The following is a 16,647-nucleotide window of genomic DNA, read 5'->3' as shown; positions in this document are numbered from 1 at the left end:
TGTGAAAGGAAGCAAGCCGTGTTTACCTATGCCACTGTCTTGACCAGAAGTCTTAGGAATAGTTAAAAAATAATAATTATAATAATAAAATAATCTTTTATAATCAATAGAATAATGAATTTATTTGTGTCAAAACAAACAAACAAACAGAATTGTATAAAGTGAGAAAAGTTTCAAAAAGTGGCCAAGATCACAAAGCTAATTCTTAAAGTGAAGACTAGAACCCAGGTTCTCTAATCGTTCAGTGTCCTTTCCATTAGATTCATTATTCCATGATAAAAGTATATTATTTATCATTTAACTTCTCTGCACGTAATCTACTTATCTTTAAAATAGATTGTCGTAACAAATCGGGAGTTGGTCATGGGCATCTGAGGGCTATTTTTAATATTCCACAAAATAACAGTGATACTGTTATTTCATAATAGTGACACTGATTATTTCAGAGTGTGCTCCAAATGTTATCACAGCACACGTCAGACACGTAGAGTATGTACTCTGCCTGGCAACAGTCCAGAGCAGCCAAGTGTAGTCAATGGGATCCTTGTGCTGAAAAGACCGGAAACCACTGCACTAAGTGGCTATGCGGCTTTAGCAATGGCAGAGTTAAACTCTCTGTTCACTTCTCTTGCTGTCTACACATTATCTGAAAATCCAGATCTAGGAGATGAGTCAGAGTTTGAAGATGGTTCACAGTTTCATCTGGGGATTGTAGGTGAAGATGGCTGGACTCATAAAGATCACAATACAGATGAGAAGTCTTCTGGGAAGGCAGAAGAAGCAGACTCTTAGGCCTCCAGGCCAAAACAGGGCCTGTGCTTAGTCTTACTAGGTTTTATTTCTTTTTCCATAAATTCACATATTTTTTATTTAGACTTCTTTCTTAGTCTTTAAGGCCTGAAACAGCTTGAGACAAAAGCTCATGCTGTTTCACACTTTGCTGTTGGGGGATTTGGCCATGAACACACCCTTTTTAATTTTTCCTTAGAGATACAAATTTATTGCTGTCCCCACAAGCCTTACGTTTCTTTTCTTTTTTTAAAAAAAGATTTTTTATTTATTTATCTTCAGAGAGAAGGGAAAAGAGGGAGAGAGGGAGAGAAATATCAATTAATTATCTTTTGCTCACCCCCAACTGGGGACCTGGACAGCAACCCAGGCATGACTGGGAATCGATCTAGCAACCTTTTGGTTCTCAGACTGGTGCTCAATCCACTGAGCCACATCAGCCAGGGCTCTTTTCTTTTCAATAGCAAATTATTAACATGAGATTTTAATCTCAATATTGAGATAACAGAATATCTTTTTTAGGTTAAAGACATAAAAATTCTGAATTTAATCAAATTTTATTCACCTTATCCAGATAATTCGAATGATTCTATTTTTCTTTTTTATCCTCACCCGAGGACAGACTCTTATTGATTCTAGAGAGAGAGGAAGGGAGAAAGAAACATCGATGTGAGAAACATGATCGGCCGTTTATTTTTATATATGGTAGAGGGGAGCAGGAAGAGTAACCATTTGAGTGAGGCATATCTCAACTAAAATGCCAACTAAAATTGTATCTTACATACACTTAAGTGCCCATGAGGTTTGTTTTTTAATTTTAAAAATCATTTAACTAACCTAGTTTCAAAACTACCTTTCTTCTACTTGAAAGCAACTGCAGTGGCTAATTAGGTCAAAACTTGTTAACTTTGGAAGTGAGAAATTGTGGGCCAGACGGTACTTGATTGTCTTCTGGTCCAATAAACCAACAGTCATTGACAGCTGCTTAAACTATTAAGTGACAAGTTCATGGGAAATTCTGTAATAGATCATCCAATAATTATCAAAATCCGCTGAATAATCTTAACAACACTAAACAGGGACACCCAGACATTGTCCTCCTTCAAATGTGGTGCAATAAAAAGTACACACTATTGCTATGAAATACTTTTGCCAAAATAACTGAACCTAAATCTAATCAAGCTTCTAGATCTAACTACAAGCTTACAAAAAATATGGAGGCTGGAGGAACAAGAAAAACATTCTGTAGATACAATCAATTAGTACAGAATGTGTGAAATTCTAAGGACAAATTATCAGTTTGTTTTAAGATTTTATTTATTTATTTTGTAGAGAGAGAGGAAGGGAAGGTGAAAGAGAGGGAGAGAAACGTCAATCAGTTGTCTCTCGCATGCGCCTCGAATGAGACTGGCCTGCAACTGTGGCATATGCCCTGGCTGCAAACCCAGCAGGTGCCCTTCCGCTTTGTGGGAAAATGCCCAAGCAACTGAGCCACATTGGCCAAGGCGATCTAGTTTCTTTAACAACAACAATGGTATAAGAAAAGGCAGAGGGAAGTGTTATAGACTAAAATAGTCTTAAAAGACATACTAACCAAATGCAATTTGTGGACCTTGCGTAGATCTTGAATAAAGAAACACTGTAAGAGGACATTTTTTAGACAATTGAGGAAAGCTGAACATGGATTGAGTATTAGAAAAAATAAGAATTTATTAATTTTGTCAGCTATAATAATGGTATTGGGATTATGTTTTTTAAGGTCTGTTAGAAACACATACAGAAGTATTTAATGGAGAAAGGGTATGCTGCCCAAGTTTGCTTTAAAATAGTACTGCAAACAAAACTGTGTGAAGGGAAATAGATGAAAGAAAAAGAGAAGAAAGCGGATGGCTGCTGAAGTTAGGTGATGAGCTCCTGGGGTTCGCTTTTATGTATGTTTGAAAATTTCCACAATAAAAGTCACAAATAATAAATTGATTATTACATTCAAAAGTAACTTAAAGCTATTAAAGTATAAGACATACATAAAGTCTTCAGAATTATGTTCCTCCAGTCTTGAGATGTGCTATAGATACAGGGAATCTAAAAGTAAGCAAGAGGCTAGATGAAATCAGGACACTGGATAGTAAAACATTTCATATTTATTAACTTTTATAATGTTTATTCCCTTTCCTAAGCAAAGACACCAACTCACTGGCCACAGATCCCTACCTTTTCTTTTCTTTTTCTTTTCTTTTTCTTTTTGCATACCAACTGTATTCTTTCTAGGCTAGAGTTAAGTCAAGACAATAGCAATATTTACAGTATAGCAAGATCTTATTTGGTTCTGATGTTAATTCAATGTTAATTTCATATTACCAAAAGCAAAGAATATCCACATAACACAGCCTGTTTATAGTACCATCAAATGCTATAACATTATTTATGAAATTTTAATTACCATGGGGAAACAATCAGACAAATCCAGAACATGGAACATTTCTACAGCCGTATGACCTGAACTCTTCAAATAGTCAATGTCATTAAAAAGAAAAAAAAGATAAGAAGTCTATTTGAAGTCTATTTTAGATTAAGAGACTAAAGAGACGTAACAACAAAAACAATATATGAACCCTGATTGAATCTCCTTTCAGGAAGAAAAACAGCTATAAACACTTTAGGAACGACTGGGTAAATATGAATATGAACTGGATATTAGATAATATGGAACTATTGCTAATTTTCTTAGATATGATTATGATGTTATGGTTTTGTAAGTAAATGCATTTAATCTTAGGATGATCATGCATTTAATATTAGGATGACCATGCTGAAGAATTTAGAAGCAAAGTGACATGATGTCAAAATAGGTTAACCTGCTTCCAACTAACTAAACACTGCTAATGTAAACTTTTATCTTAGCAACAGAAATTAGAGTAACTTGGAAAATTTTAGGTAATTGACAAAGTAGAGAAGTACTTTTCTGGCATAAGTATAAATCATTTGACTTAGTGACATTTTAAAGCAAATAATTAAATTAATGCTCTGGCTGTCCTCTTCCCAAGCTCTTCAGGTACAGAATAAGGTATAATATATATGGTAACACTATCAATTTTTAATATGTGACCTTGAAGTAAATTAAAGTTTTACTCGAAACATTCCCAAGGTGCCATTGTGCTGATTAATTTACAGACTGCAGATACAAATAACTGCATTTAAGGGAATTAAAGGAAATCATTCTTAACTATAAATTCTGGGGAAAAAAGAGTTCATGATGTTTATTGTTTTACTTCAATTACTAGTAGGCACTGTTTTCCTTCTCAAGCGTGATGCATAGCTACAAACAGGGATGTATTTTAAAAGCCATTATATTATCCCATAACCATTTTCTGTCCCTTTCCATCCAAGCACAGAAGCTAAATCAGGTCCAAATGAAACGCTATTATTCCTCCAGGAGTCATCCCAACTGGAATACCAACTGGGGCTTGTTTTTCTGAAGTTTTCAAAAATCCTAAGTAAACAGAGGTTGGGCTTTGGAGTTAGGCACACTTATGCCCCTAGTTTGGACAGACAACTTAATTTTTAAAACAATTTTGTTGAAGTTACAAGGTGTAATATAAGTATCTCAAATGTACAGTTTGGTGATTTTTAGTAAATTTAGCTATGCAACCATTACCAAAATCTAGTCACCTCATAACATTCTCTCATGCCTGTTTGCAGTCAAACCCGGCTCCCAGCCCCAGCAATCGCTGATCTGCTTTCTGTATCTACAAATTTTCCTTTTATAGAAATTTCACGTAAATGAAATTGTACAATGTGTAGTGTTTTGTATCTAGTATAATGTTTTTTAGCTTCATCCACGTTATATCATGTATTGTTTCATTTTATTGCCAAACACTATCATTACATGGACATACTACATATTTTACTCATTCACAGATTGCTGGACATTTGTATCGTTTCTACTTTTTGCCTGTTACAAGTAAAACTGCTATGAATATTTGTATACAAGTCTGTGGATATGTGTTTTCATTTCTCTGGGGTATGTACCTAGGACTGCAATACTGAGTATGACAATTTTATGTTTAACTCTTTGAAAGATGATCACACTATTTCCTAAAATGGCTGTGTCACTCCACATTTCCACCAGCAATGGATGAGGGTTCCAGTTTCTCCACATCATCACCAACAGGTTATTTTCTGTCTTTTTAATTATAGCCATTCTAATGAATATCAAGCACTATCTCTTTATGATTTTAATTTGAACTTTCCTAAGGATTAGGGATGTTGAGCACATTTTCTTGTGCTTATTAGCCATTCATAAATCTTCTTTGGTGAAATATACATTTGTGTTGCAGCCTCCCTAGGCTGGGTAGGTCCACTTGAGACTCAGGTAAACGGAAGAAAATGCGTGGAGCCGTGGGGATGCTTGACATGCCTTCATTAGGGGGAGTCACACCGGCCACAAGCCCATGTCTACTTTGGCACGCCCCAAGAAGTCCCTACCTTCTTAAATACTAGAAAGAACACAACCAAATACGAGCCAAATAGTGAGGTAACCTAGCATGAGCTGCGCATGAGAGCCTAGTCATGGCTAAGGGGCAGTTTTTCGCACCCAGAATCAAGGCTATGAGAACACTTCTTTATCAGACTCCTTCAAGGTTGTGAGAAGCTACTCCCCCTACTTACCTGAGAACCTGGGTGAGGAAGCCAGACTGCCTCCACTTACCCTACAACATTCAAATGTATTCTTTTTAAAAAAATATTTATTTACTTATTTTGTAGAGAGAGAGGAAAGGGGGGAGAAAGAGAGGGAAACATGATGTGTGAGAGAAACAGCAACTGGCTGCTTCTTGCACGCCCCCAAATGGTGACCTGGGCTGCAACTCAGGCACGTGCCTTGACTGGGAATCAAATTGGGGACCTTTCGGTCCACAGGCCTGCACTAATCCACTGAGCCACACCAGCCAGAGCTACATTCAAATATTTTGCTCACTTTTAAATTGGACAGTTTGTCTTATTATTATATGTTTTTAGTGTATTCTGGATATAAATTCTTTGTTGGATATGTGATTTGAAAATATTTTCCTCCTATTCTATGACTTGCCTTTTGTTTTTTCTTTTTTTTTCTTTTTAAGTTTTATTTATCCATTTCTAGAGGTGAAGGGAGGAATAAAGAGAAAAAGAAGGGGAGAGAAACTTCGATGTGAGCCCGGCTAGGTAGCTCAGCTAACTAGAGTGTCATCTTGATAAACCAAAGTTGAGGGTTCAATCCCTGGTCAAGACACACATAGGAGTTAACCAATGAATATATCAATAAGTGGAACAACAAATCGATGTTTCTCTCTCTCTCAAATCAATCAATAAATTCTTTTTTAAAAAAAAAGAAACATCAATGTGAGAGAGATACATTGATCGGTTGCCTCTCACCTACCCCCAACTGGGTACGCAGCTGCAAACCAAGGCAAGTGCCCTAGATTGGGAATCGAACTGGTTACCACTTCGTTCACAGGCTGGCACTCAATCCACTAAGCCATACCGACAAGGGCTACTCAGATTTCCTGATGCTCTTGTGAATGAGATTGTTTTCCTAATTTCATTTTCAGATTGTTCACTGATGACATATATAAATATATTAATTTTCATATATAGATCGCACATCTTATAATGCTGCTAGGCTTTTTTTAAAAAACCCCATTTTATCATGCGTAAAATGGGGATACCCAGCTGGTAATGTTTTTGTGTGGAGTAATATACATAAAATCTCATCTGAAGTCTATAAATGAAGCCCACCTTCAAAAAAATTTAACCACCTAAAATCCCTGGCCACACTATCTAGAGAAAAGTGAAATGACTACAATGCACCTGGTATAGAGGCAGGAAACAGTTACCAAGAGTATTATCTCTGAATTTGCATAATCAAGAGATTTTGCTGCATATTCATTAGTGAAGTGAATATATGATTGTTGTTGTTTTCTACCATCTGCATGTACCATTTTTATAATTAGAAGAAAACCATAGACGTTATTTCTTAAAAAGTAAATATTAAGCCCTGGCTGGTGTGGCACAGTGGTTAAGCATCATCCCACAAGCTGAAGGGTCACCTCACTGATCTCCATTTGGGGCACATGCATGGGCTGTAGGCCAGGTCCCCAGTCCAGGACATGGAACAGGCAACTGGTCAATGCTTCTCTCTCACACAATGATGTTTCTCTCCATCTCTTTCTCCTGCCCTTTGCCTCTCTCTAAAAAGAAATGAAATCTTTATTTAAAAAGTCAAAATTAGTACTTCAAAAGAAAAAAGGTAGGAACATTATAGGTAGAGAGCATGATTAAAAGTAGGAAACTAAAAAACAGTGAGGAAGAGAGCACAGAAATAAAAGAGTCACTATGGTCAACTGCTAAATTACTAAAATGTAGGCTGAGGCATGAGGAAATGATTCTGTCCTTGCCTTAACTAGCCTGGGGACTTAAACTTTTAAACTTTTCAGTTGTGTGTCAATGTATGGACGTATATTAATTCCATAGATAAGCATCTCAACTACTTAGGAAAGAATGTCCCATTATCCCGACCACTAGACACTTGGAAGATTACCATCTTGGACCAACCCAGCAGCTAAGAATGCAGGATTGATTCTTCTCAAGAATGCCCTTTTTAACTTTAAGAACTCTCAGCTTTTCTTTCTCCTTTGAAACACCCTGGATTTAACTACCTGTTTTTCATTTTGCAAACCCTAAGATCCTTGAGTGAATCTTTGTCCTTTATTTCTAGCTAAAACCTCCTGACTTTTTGAGTTTGGTTGACAATTGCTACCACTGAATGGATGCTTTTTTTATGCACATAATTTTATCCTTACAACCCAGAAAAAAAGATTTTCCCCACGCACAGAAAAGTGTATGTCCAATCAGAGAACTCTCGAGTTGCAGGGCCAGATTTGAAATCTAGGTTGTCTGATTTCAAAGCTGAGGCTCTGGGTTCAAATGGGTGCATGTACTGAAGAGGTGTGATAAAAAGTGGTGTTGCTCGAAGAAGAAAGTGGGTGTGCGATGAGGCTGGAAATGTAGGCACCCACTCTCACTTAACTAAGTGCAATTTAGGCAAAGAAGCTTTGGGCAGGAATTGGAGGTATAAACGCATGATTTCAAATAAATGTGTGTATCCATTCCAGATCTGTTCTCTGAAAAGGCCTAGGAGTAAGAGCACATGAAGCCAGGTTCAATGGTGTGACCCACAAGGACCTCCAAGTTTGCTCCGCATCCCGGCTGGCTTCGCCTCATTCCAAGCGCGGAGTCCTACCAGAGCCTTCTGCAGTGGGGTAAGCAGCGCTCTACACTCCAACGCAGCTTTAGGAATAAGGTGGCAACGGCCATCAGGTCAGCTTGCAACAACGCCCAGTTAAGCGCCGGAAACCAGAAACAGATGGCGTCACCCAAATGGGCAGGGACTGCAGTCGGAGTTGAGGGCGGGCCCCCGCGCTCCTCCATTTCTTATTGGAGCTGACTGCTGTCAGTCTCGGCCTCCTCTTTTTCCGTCCCAACCTTTTCCGCGCATGCCTTCTGTTAAATGACGGGCGGGGCGAGGTGGGACGGGGAGGGTCCGAGTAGTGACTTCCGGGAGAAGGAAGAAAGTTGTACCCAAGGAGGCTCTAAGGAGAGGGAGGAGGAGGAAGAGGAAAGGGCCGGGTGGTGGCTGGTGTAGGCGGCAGCTGTAGGTTGTTCGGCGGCATCGGCGATTCGTTTCCCGGCGGACGATGGACAGCCAGGGCAGGAAGGTGGTGGTGTGCGACAACGGCACCGGGGTATGATCCTCACGGGGAGGCCGCGGTGGCGACGGGTATGGGCGGGAAGGTGCGGGGGACGCGCGGGCTCTCGGGGTATGTACCCCAGGCCCTCGCGCCGTCGGAGCCAAGGGGTGCGGTCAGCTCTTCCAGCCTCCGTGGGCAAGGAGAGCAAGGTCCCTGGTCTCCCCGAGCCTGCCACCCCCTCTGCTCTCCAGGTCAGGGCGGCAGGCGAGGCCGGCACTGCACGGAGATCTTGCCTGCTGCCCAGCAGGGATCGGCTCCTTGCTCCAGCCGTGGCAGTTCGGCTAAAGGGTCGGAGGGGTGAAAGACTGGGTCTGTGTGTTCGAGAAGGGCTTCGTTCCCCCAGGGTCTCCGGTGTGTAAAAAGGGGAAAGACTTAGAGGCCTTCCTCTTCCTGTGTAGATACCGAACTGGAGGCAGGAAATGGGTGTAAAGAAAAAAAGGGAAGTGTTGTCAATGCAAGCCTCAGCCCTTACACAGTTTTGAGGGTTTTTTTGTTTTTTGTTTTCCATTTGTGGGAAGTGGAGGTCAGATCGGCAGTGCATAATTTACTTTTCGTTCTGCTAGCCGAGGATTTGGTTCACGGGCAGCCCTGCAGGGACCACCCTGTTCCATGAATGATCGGACTTCTAGCACCCCTCAGGGGGTCCAAGTGTTAATTCTACTGCCCTTGGGGGAAGTTAATCAGTTTTGGCACCCCCCCTCCTTTTTTTTCCCCCTTGGGTACAGATAATGCTAGCCTTTAAGATTCTAAAATGCAAATAATTGTAAAATCCGAGTAAAACATTGATTTAGAAAATATTTGAGAGTTATTTCTTTTAAACGCCATCCTCTCCTTTTAAAAAATATATTTTGGATAGCCAAGTCAGCAAATTAGAAGACAAAAATGTTACTTATTTTGGATGAGTTCCATAGTAATCATTTTCTCCTACATTACAGTGGTGTCTAACCATTTTGGAGTTGCATATTTTGTGACCTTTCTTCCCCTCCTTCCATAAATGTGACATGAATTTTAAGAGATTTTACTTGAACTTTAAAACACTTTACAAACTGGATTGTTGAGGGAGAAAAGACCTAATAATCACTGACAGAAAACTTTCCTTGATGGAATTTGTTAGACTTTTACAAACAGTAATTATACTAGCTTTATCTAAAATTAAGAATGGGCTTGAGTAACAATAGTATTATCATATAATGGGACATCCATACAAAATGGAATACTTAGAAAAAAAGAGGCAGATCCACTGCTATGGAAAGATGTCTAAGATTTATTGTTAAGTTAAAAAATACTTCCTTCTGTGTGTGTGTGTGCTCTTTGTTAAAGATATTTATGTGTTCACAAACTTGTATGTGTATATGGAAGTTTTGGAGGGATACATGAAATGTTCCTAATGGTTGCCTGTGAGAAGAGGGATAATGAAGTGATGGTAGATGAGGGACTTCATGACTCTTCCAAATTATTGGGAAAATGTTCTTTGTTTTTTAGCAAGACATGTGTATTGTTCAATTATCTTTTTTTAAATATTTTATTTATTTATTTTTAGAGAGGGGAAGGAAGGGAAAAAGAGGGAAAGAAACTTCAATGTGTGGTTGCCTCTCCCTCACCCCCCACTGGGGACCTGGCCTGCAACCCAGACATATGCCCTGACTGAGAATCAAACCGGTGATCCTCTGGTTTGCAGTATGATACCCATCCCATTGAGCTACACCAGTCAGGGCTAAAACATTTTGTTTTAATATGTTAGACATTTTTTTTAGAAATCTGAGCCAGTTATATTTTAATAGATCCCTTCTTTTTGAAAGGTAAAGAACCCTGTGTTTTTAATGAGTTATGTGATACTCAGTTAGAATAAGAATGTTAAGCACGAGCTCATTTTTGTTACTATTTCATTAATTTATAATATTAGGTAGCTGTTGTATATTATTGATTAATCTTATTTCCATTCATCATTTAAGAATCTTGTTCCTTAAGACAAAAGATAGTTACTATGAAATATAGAAAGAGTGTACTTAGTGCAAACAAAAGTGTATGTATTTGGTGTTATATTTCTTATTTTTACATTTTATTCGGACTTTCTATAGACATGACCAACTTCAAATGAAGACATGTATAACGTAGTCTTACATTTGAATACATAGTCATGAATGCTGCGATATTTCTGAAAATTTAGAGGATTAGGAACCACTTAGATTCTCCATTCTGTTTCATGGTCATCTTGATTTTATTCAGTTACCTGGAGTTATAATGATTCCTTTACAATTAAATATTAAACAAGATATTCAAATTTAATTTCCAAAAACTTGTAGGAATAGTTGTTACCCTAGAGCAATTCGCCTCTTACACGTTTTAGATTTTAAAATTTTAATTATAGGCAATGTGAAAAGTTGATATTTTTTAAAACTCTGCTGGCAGGCCCTAAAGCAAATGTTGTAAGGGTAGGGGAGTTCTTATGATCACACACCAGATGTTGGTCCTGGCTCCTCTTCCTCACTGGCCCCTCAACCAGTTTCTCACAGTAGAGCAGCCTAGAAGAGGAAAACTCATCCAGTTCCGTTAATGTACTTGCTTCATCCTCATAACTGTTCAAACCTACCACCTAAAATAGAGCCACCAAAAGCGGCCAGATGGGTGAAAATCTGGGAATCTGCTTAGGTTTAGGTGCCTTTCAAGAGTTCTGCCCAGGTGTCTGGTGTCCTGTATTCTGTTACCAAACTTGGGTGATTTCACTAACAACAATGAAGACAACTGTCTACTGCGTGACTGGTCGTTTTTAGGGTCTAGTGATACAAAGTAGCTTATAATGCTAGGATAATTATTTTCATTTGTAATTCTCATTTGTTGTGTATGACCTGCTTTATTAGGCTTATGCTAATTCATATGTCGAATTCAGACATGTTTGGAATAGAAATAAAAGCCAGTTTGGGTTACCCTGCAAAATGCTTTGGAATAAATAGCATAAATATTTTGGTTGTATAAGATCAGAAAAATCACTGTACAATTAAATTAATGCATCAGTACCAGCAGATACAAATACAGTAAGCTCAAGTGAAGCTTTAGAAATCTGTTTATTTTTTGAGATGAGAAAGGTACTTTTAGAACAAATATAGATGAACTTTTTTCATTTTTGCTTGAAAGAACATTATACTGTTCATGTTCTTACCATTTGATGACTCAGTAGGAAGTAAGAGAGCCAGTTTAAACCACAGTGCTATGAAGAGGAAGCTATATATGGTAAAAATCTATTTCTTAAACACAGCCTTACTGCACACAATGAGAGAACTAAGTCTCCAAGTCTTAAAATGATGAGTGGGGGAGGAATTTCAAAGGTTAAAATGATACCAGATGAGTAGTTCAGAAAAGAATATTTTATTTGCATTTTATCACATAATGGTTTAGATTTAAATTTTTAAAATACTGATTTTTTTTGCAAGAAAGGAAATGCCAGATTGTCTATTAGTTTATACTATTGAGAAATAGGTCGTTTTGGTTATATTCTTGTTATTATAGCTGTCAGTGCTTTCACATTTAAAATAATGTGAAATAGTGTGCTTATTCCCATTTTGACCTAATGAATATCTAATACCCTGTAGGAATGCTAGCCCTAGATTACTATGGCTGCAAATGCTTCCAATAAACTACTACTTTAGCAGAATAATTTAATTAACAAGTGAGTGATATCTTTAAATTAAAGGCCAAATTTCCCTTTTTTGTAAAACACAGGAATGGTAGGTTTTGGTTTTTGTTATTTAGGGGTGGAGGGTGTCAATTTTTGTCTACTTCAGGCACTTGGCAAATATTTTCTCCCTTAAGATATACTCAGACGAGAATTTTAAGATATGAACTTCCTATTTGAGCAATTATAATAAAAAAGTATTGAGTGATGTGATTGTTTCCAGATTTGCCACGTTGCATATTTCTGAATGTGTGGCTCAGAGTAAGGAGAGGCATGTCAGCCTTCCCGGCCTCCTCCCTGCCCCCTGCCCCGGGACTTGCCTCACGCCCCTTCGCCCCTTGCCCCCTTCCCAAGCGTTTTCTTCCACCTTCAACTTCTATTAAGATTCCTTTTTTAAGTGATTTGTTTACACTTAATATGCCAAAAATGGCCTTTACAAACTTAATGATTCTTTTTTCAGTCATTCATTTTATAATTTTCTTTAATTACATTTATATTCATATAAGTGAGCATTTTTAGCGTAGAGTATGGACACTTTCGACCCAGCCGGTTGTCCACATCTATTCATTACTTTGAGGTAGACATAAGAACTTAATATCCAGAAAGTGTTTACTTTCTATATTTGGAATATATGTATACATTAGGCCGGTTATCATGACAAATTTTATTTTTGTTGAAATTTCAGTATGGTCAGGATAATGACATTCCCTGCCCTTCCATATCATTTCATTTCATATCAAGTGAACTGGATTTTGACTTAAAAACAAAAGAGAGTTTATGATTTAGAAAAGAGTGTGAGAGGTTTCTTTTTCTTTTCATTTGATACACTAAAAAAATACTAGGTATTATTCTTTTCCTCTGTGATAATTATCTCCATCTTTTTCTGGATCGTGTTGATAAGTTTTTTCAGAAAACATTTTGGAAAAATTGGCTAGAGCTTTTGAACTCTGTTATTTCAACATTCTTTTAGGGTGCTTCACTATCAACTATTCAAATGGAGAGATACGAATGAGCAAGCAGGTTATTATTATATATGCCATTATATCACATTAACTTCTACCTTGAAAGGTAATTCAGTAAGAATTATATTAGAGTTTCAGAAATAGGTAGCTATACCTGAAAAATGACCTGGCCTTGGGGGCTCAATGGTAAACTGACTAGGACTAGGTTTTGTTGGTTTGGAAGAAAACACATCTGAATAGTATGCTTTATGTAGGTTCTAAAATATAAATGTGAACTGAGAGCATAGGAATTCAGGTGGCATTGGGAATGTGAAATTTACTAATTTCAGACAGATTTTTTTCATAAAAGTAGCTTTAATCTGCTTAAGTCATGACTACATATTTTAAAAGCCCTGTTTATAAAAGACTTGAAGTTCACTTGACATTGGATAGCAGAATGTTCTAGGCTATTTATAATTAAATGTGGTTCACAAACGAAATAAACATTTTATATTTTAGACAGTTAGTCAAAAGTCCATGAGTTTAAGATTTTTGCTGAGTTTTAACACCATCAAACAAAACAGTTCCTTGTACACAGTAGGTTTCTGTCAAAGAGTAGGTTGATAGTCTCTGCCCACCTTTGTGTTGTTACTGTTGGGGGGGGGTCACATTCAGATGCTGGTTTTCTCAGCTCTTCTGAGAGAAGGTGTGGTGCCTAGTGCCGTAGAACTAGACTTGTTTTCGTTATTAAACATATTCTCTATGTTAAAATAGTCATGCTATCATACTCTGAAATCAGCAGAATTTTTAATATTTGTGGATTAATTTATTTAATATGCACTTACTGTGTGCCAGGCACTGTTCTAGTCACTTGGGACTCATCAGTATACCAAAAAGGAAAAAAAAGAAAAAAAAAATCTGTGCACAATGGGGCTTACAATGAATAAAGACATGTTAAGGGGAGGGTATAGACTATGATTATTTGCCTTTCTTTTATAGCTTTTTCCTCTCACCCTGGCTGGTTGTTTTTTTTTTTATTTCTTATGTACAGACTTATTTCTGTTACAAGGATGTTAGTAATTATAATTATGATAGAATAAAAAGAGGGAGATGGAGGCTCTGGTACTTGGTTTTCAGAGCAAGTCACAGAGCTTAGGCCTCAGTCCCAGGCAGGGCAGAGCCGCCCAGTATGGCCCTTGCAAGAACAGGGAGTCCTTCACCTTCTCCATCAGAACCCAGTGAAGACAAAGGAGCCAGGTTCCCCACCAGAAACAGAAGGCAGTGATGCCGAATGCCAAAGATGCAGATCTCTAGCTCAACTCATCTCCACAAGCCCGTTCCCAGCCTCTGCTGCCGCTGGCCTGAACGCTTTCCCAGAGCTCCTCCGCACACAGCAGACGCCTACATTCTGGAGATGGGAGGGGTAGCACACAGGAGAGGTAACCTAAAAGCTCCCAAATTTAGGCCCCTGCAGGGAAGAGAATCACTTCACTGGTGGGTACCAGGTTTCCAGAGCCCTCTCTTTCCACCACGACCACACAGCACCAAAAAGCTATGTTGACAGTGTGTCAGAGATGGAGTCCTGGTGGCTGAGAGGCCATCAGCAGTATATCTGTGCTACCAAAAGGCAGCAGCTGAAGCCAAAACATTTCTCAACAGCCTCCCTGCTAACTCTTCCTTCCACCCTGAAGTTTTTAATTGCGTTTTTCTTGCAATATCTACTCTTAAAAATAATGCTAAACAGACTATATTATTGGTATAAGAATTGAAAAATCCTTGGTTCTATTTTCAGTTTTACTAGTTGTTTAATCTCCTAGTATACAAAACAGTTCCTCACGCATAAAATGGAAGTATCATTAGAATCAACGATATGCCCTCATTGGAGAAGTGCACTATCTGAATATGAAATTATGTCACCTGCTATGACTAAATAACATTTATCTAAATACTGAACTCCAAATTGCTCAAAATACCTAATCAATTTTAATTTTAACATGATGCTAGTCCAGATGCCATTTGATCTCTCGCATTTTGGAAAATGAGGTTGCTTCGGTGAACTGCTAGAGATGAATGGAAGTGTGCCCTAGAATTAAAACTTTAACTCTGTTCACTTTCTGACATTTCTCTCTCAAAAGCTCTTAGCAGTTGTTGAGTGCATTTGTCCATTCCCCTAATACTCCTTGTGTGACCACTGTGTGCAGGACCTCTTTGAAGCGTCAGGTTCCAGCATGACCTGCGCTGCTGGGCTCCCTGCTCTCTGAGGCTTTCCCTGTAGTGGGGGCACTGAGGCACTAAATAGGCAGTTGACTGGTGAATACACATGAGCTCCCCTAGTAGTCAGTGCCATAAAGGATGTAAAATGAGATGTGATAGATTGGATAACTAGTTTGGGTGATTTGAAACCACCAAAAGTTTAAAATATTGTATAAATGCAAAGTGATATTTTTCAGATACTGTTTTTAATGGATATAGTAAATACTTTGACTAACCCACTCTTGCTCTTCTCTTCCAGTTTGTGAAGTGTGGATATGCAGGCTCTAACTTTCCAGAACACATCTTCCCAGCTTTGGTTGGAAGACCTATTATCAGATCAACCACCAAAGTGGGAAACATTGAAATCAAGGTAATATTTTATTTATTGATAAATAAGCATCGAAACCTATGAAATGTTCTTTGAATTTAGTTTTAAAATATGATGCCATGAAAAGCAAAGAGGGAGGGCAGAATTTCGAATTTTTTTAATTTATATTAACACTTGAAGAAAGGCACAAAAACTGAAGTTAATTTCATCTGACTTAGAAGTATGGCTTGGTGCCATTACTCTCTGAGTGTAGTAAAATACTTAAGATTTTTATATGAATGTGAATTATAATTTTTTAAAGAAATCAGCCTGGCATTTTTATGTTTTTCAATTCCATATATTTGTCATATATGTTCCTTTGGGACCTTAGACTTTTCCTTCCCATGTTCTCATGGCCTGATCCCCATGCCTTTTTATATAGCTAGTCAGGAAAACTCCGGATGTAAATCTTACTGTTTCTTCTTTTCACTAACGGGATAACTGATTTCCATAACGTGCAGGAAGAAGCCGTGCAAGTCTTTATTTGGCCTTGCATTATTTATTTTAGCAGAAAGAGAAAGGAAGGAAGGCTATCTGTCATTGCCCACTCACTGTACTTGACATGGAGACTTCACCATTAAGAATGATGGATTTTTTTTTTCCATATTAAAGGGATTGGAAATAAGTGGGAATTATATTTTAGAAGAAAAAAGCAAATCAATCAAAAGGACTGTGGTCACCAATTGATTTAAATACTGTAGATGGCCTAGGGGTCAGGCTGTACCAAATGCAGAATTTTGGGGCATATTGAATTATTTGTAAACAAGCTAGCATTGTTGGTCCTACCTGGACAGTCTCTGGCAAGACTTCGGTGAGCTGTTAGATTGAGTCATTTGAAATATG

The 16,647-nt window shown here is 38.0% G+C and overlaps 1 protein-coding gene across 2 annotated transcripts in view; it reads left to right on the top strand.

Moving 5' to 3' along the window:
• Window positions 1-8,387: 8,387 nt before the first annotated feature.
• ACTR2 (actin related protein 2) overlaps window positions 8,388-16,647 on the top strand; it is a 32,525-nt gene continuing 24,265 nt past the window's right edge. For both annotated transcript variants that reach the window (XM_054586879.1, XM_054586878.1), the window contains exons 1-2: window positions 8,388-8,567; window positions 15,697-15,807. In XM_054586879.1, the coding sequence (XP_054442854.1) occupies window positions 8,520-8,567; window positions 15,697-15,807 (159 nt within the window). In that variant the 5' untranslated portion in view covers window positions 8,388-8,519. The remainder of the gene's footprint in view (window positions 8,568-15,696; window positions 15,808-16,647) is intronic.

This window comes from Pteronotus mesoamericanus, unplaced genomic scaffold (assembly GCF_021234165.1).
Source record: "Pteronotus mesoamericanus isolate MK-2021 breed Mesoamerican mustached bat unplaced genomic scaffold, CSHL_Meso_final contig_98, whole genome shotgun sequence".
Classification (NCBI taxonomy): domain Eukaryota; kingdom Metazoa; phylum Chordata; class Mammalia; order Chiroptera; family Mormoopidae; genus Pteronotus; species Pteronotus mesoamericanus.
This window is presented reverse-complemented; position numbering and strand designations above follow the sequence as displayed.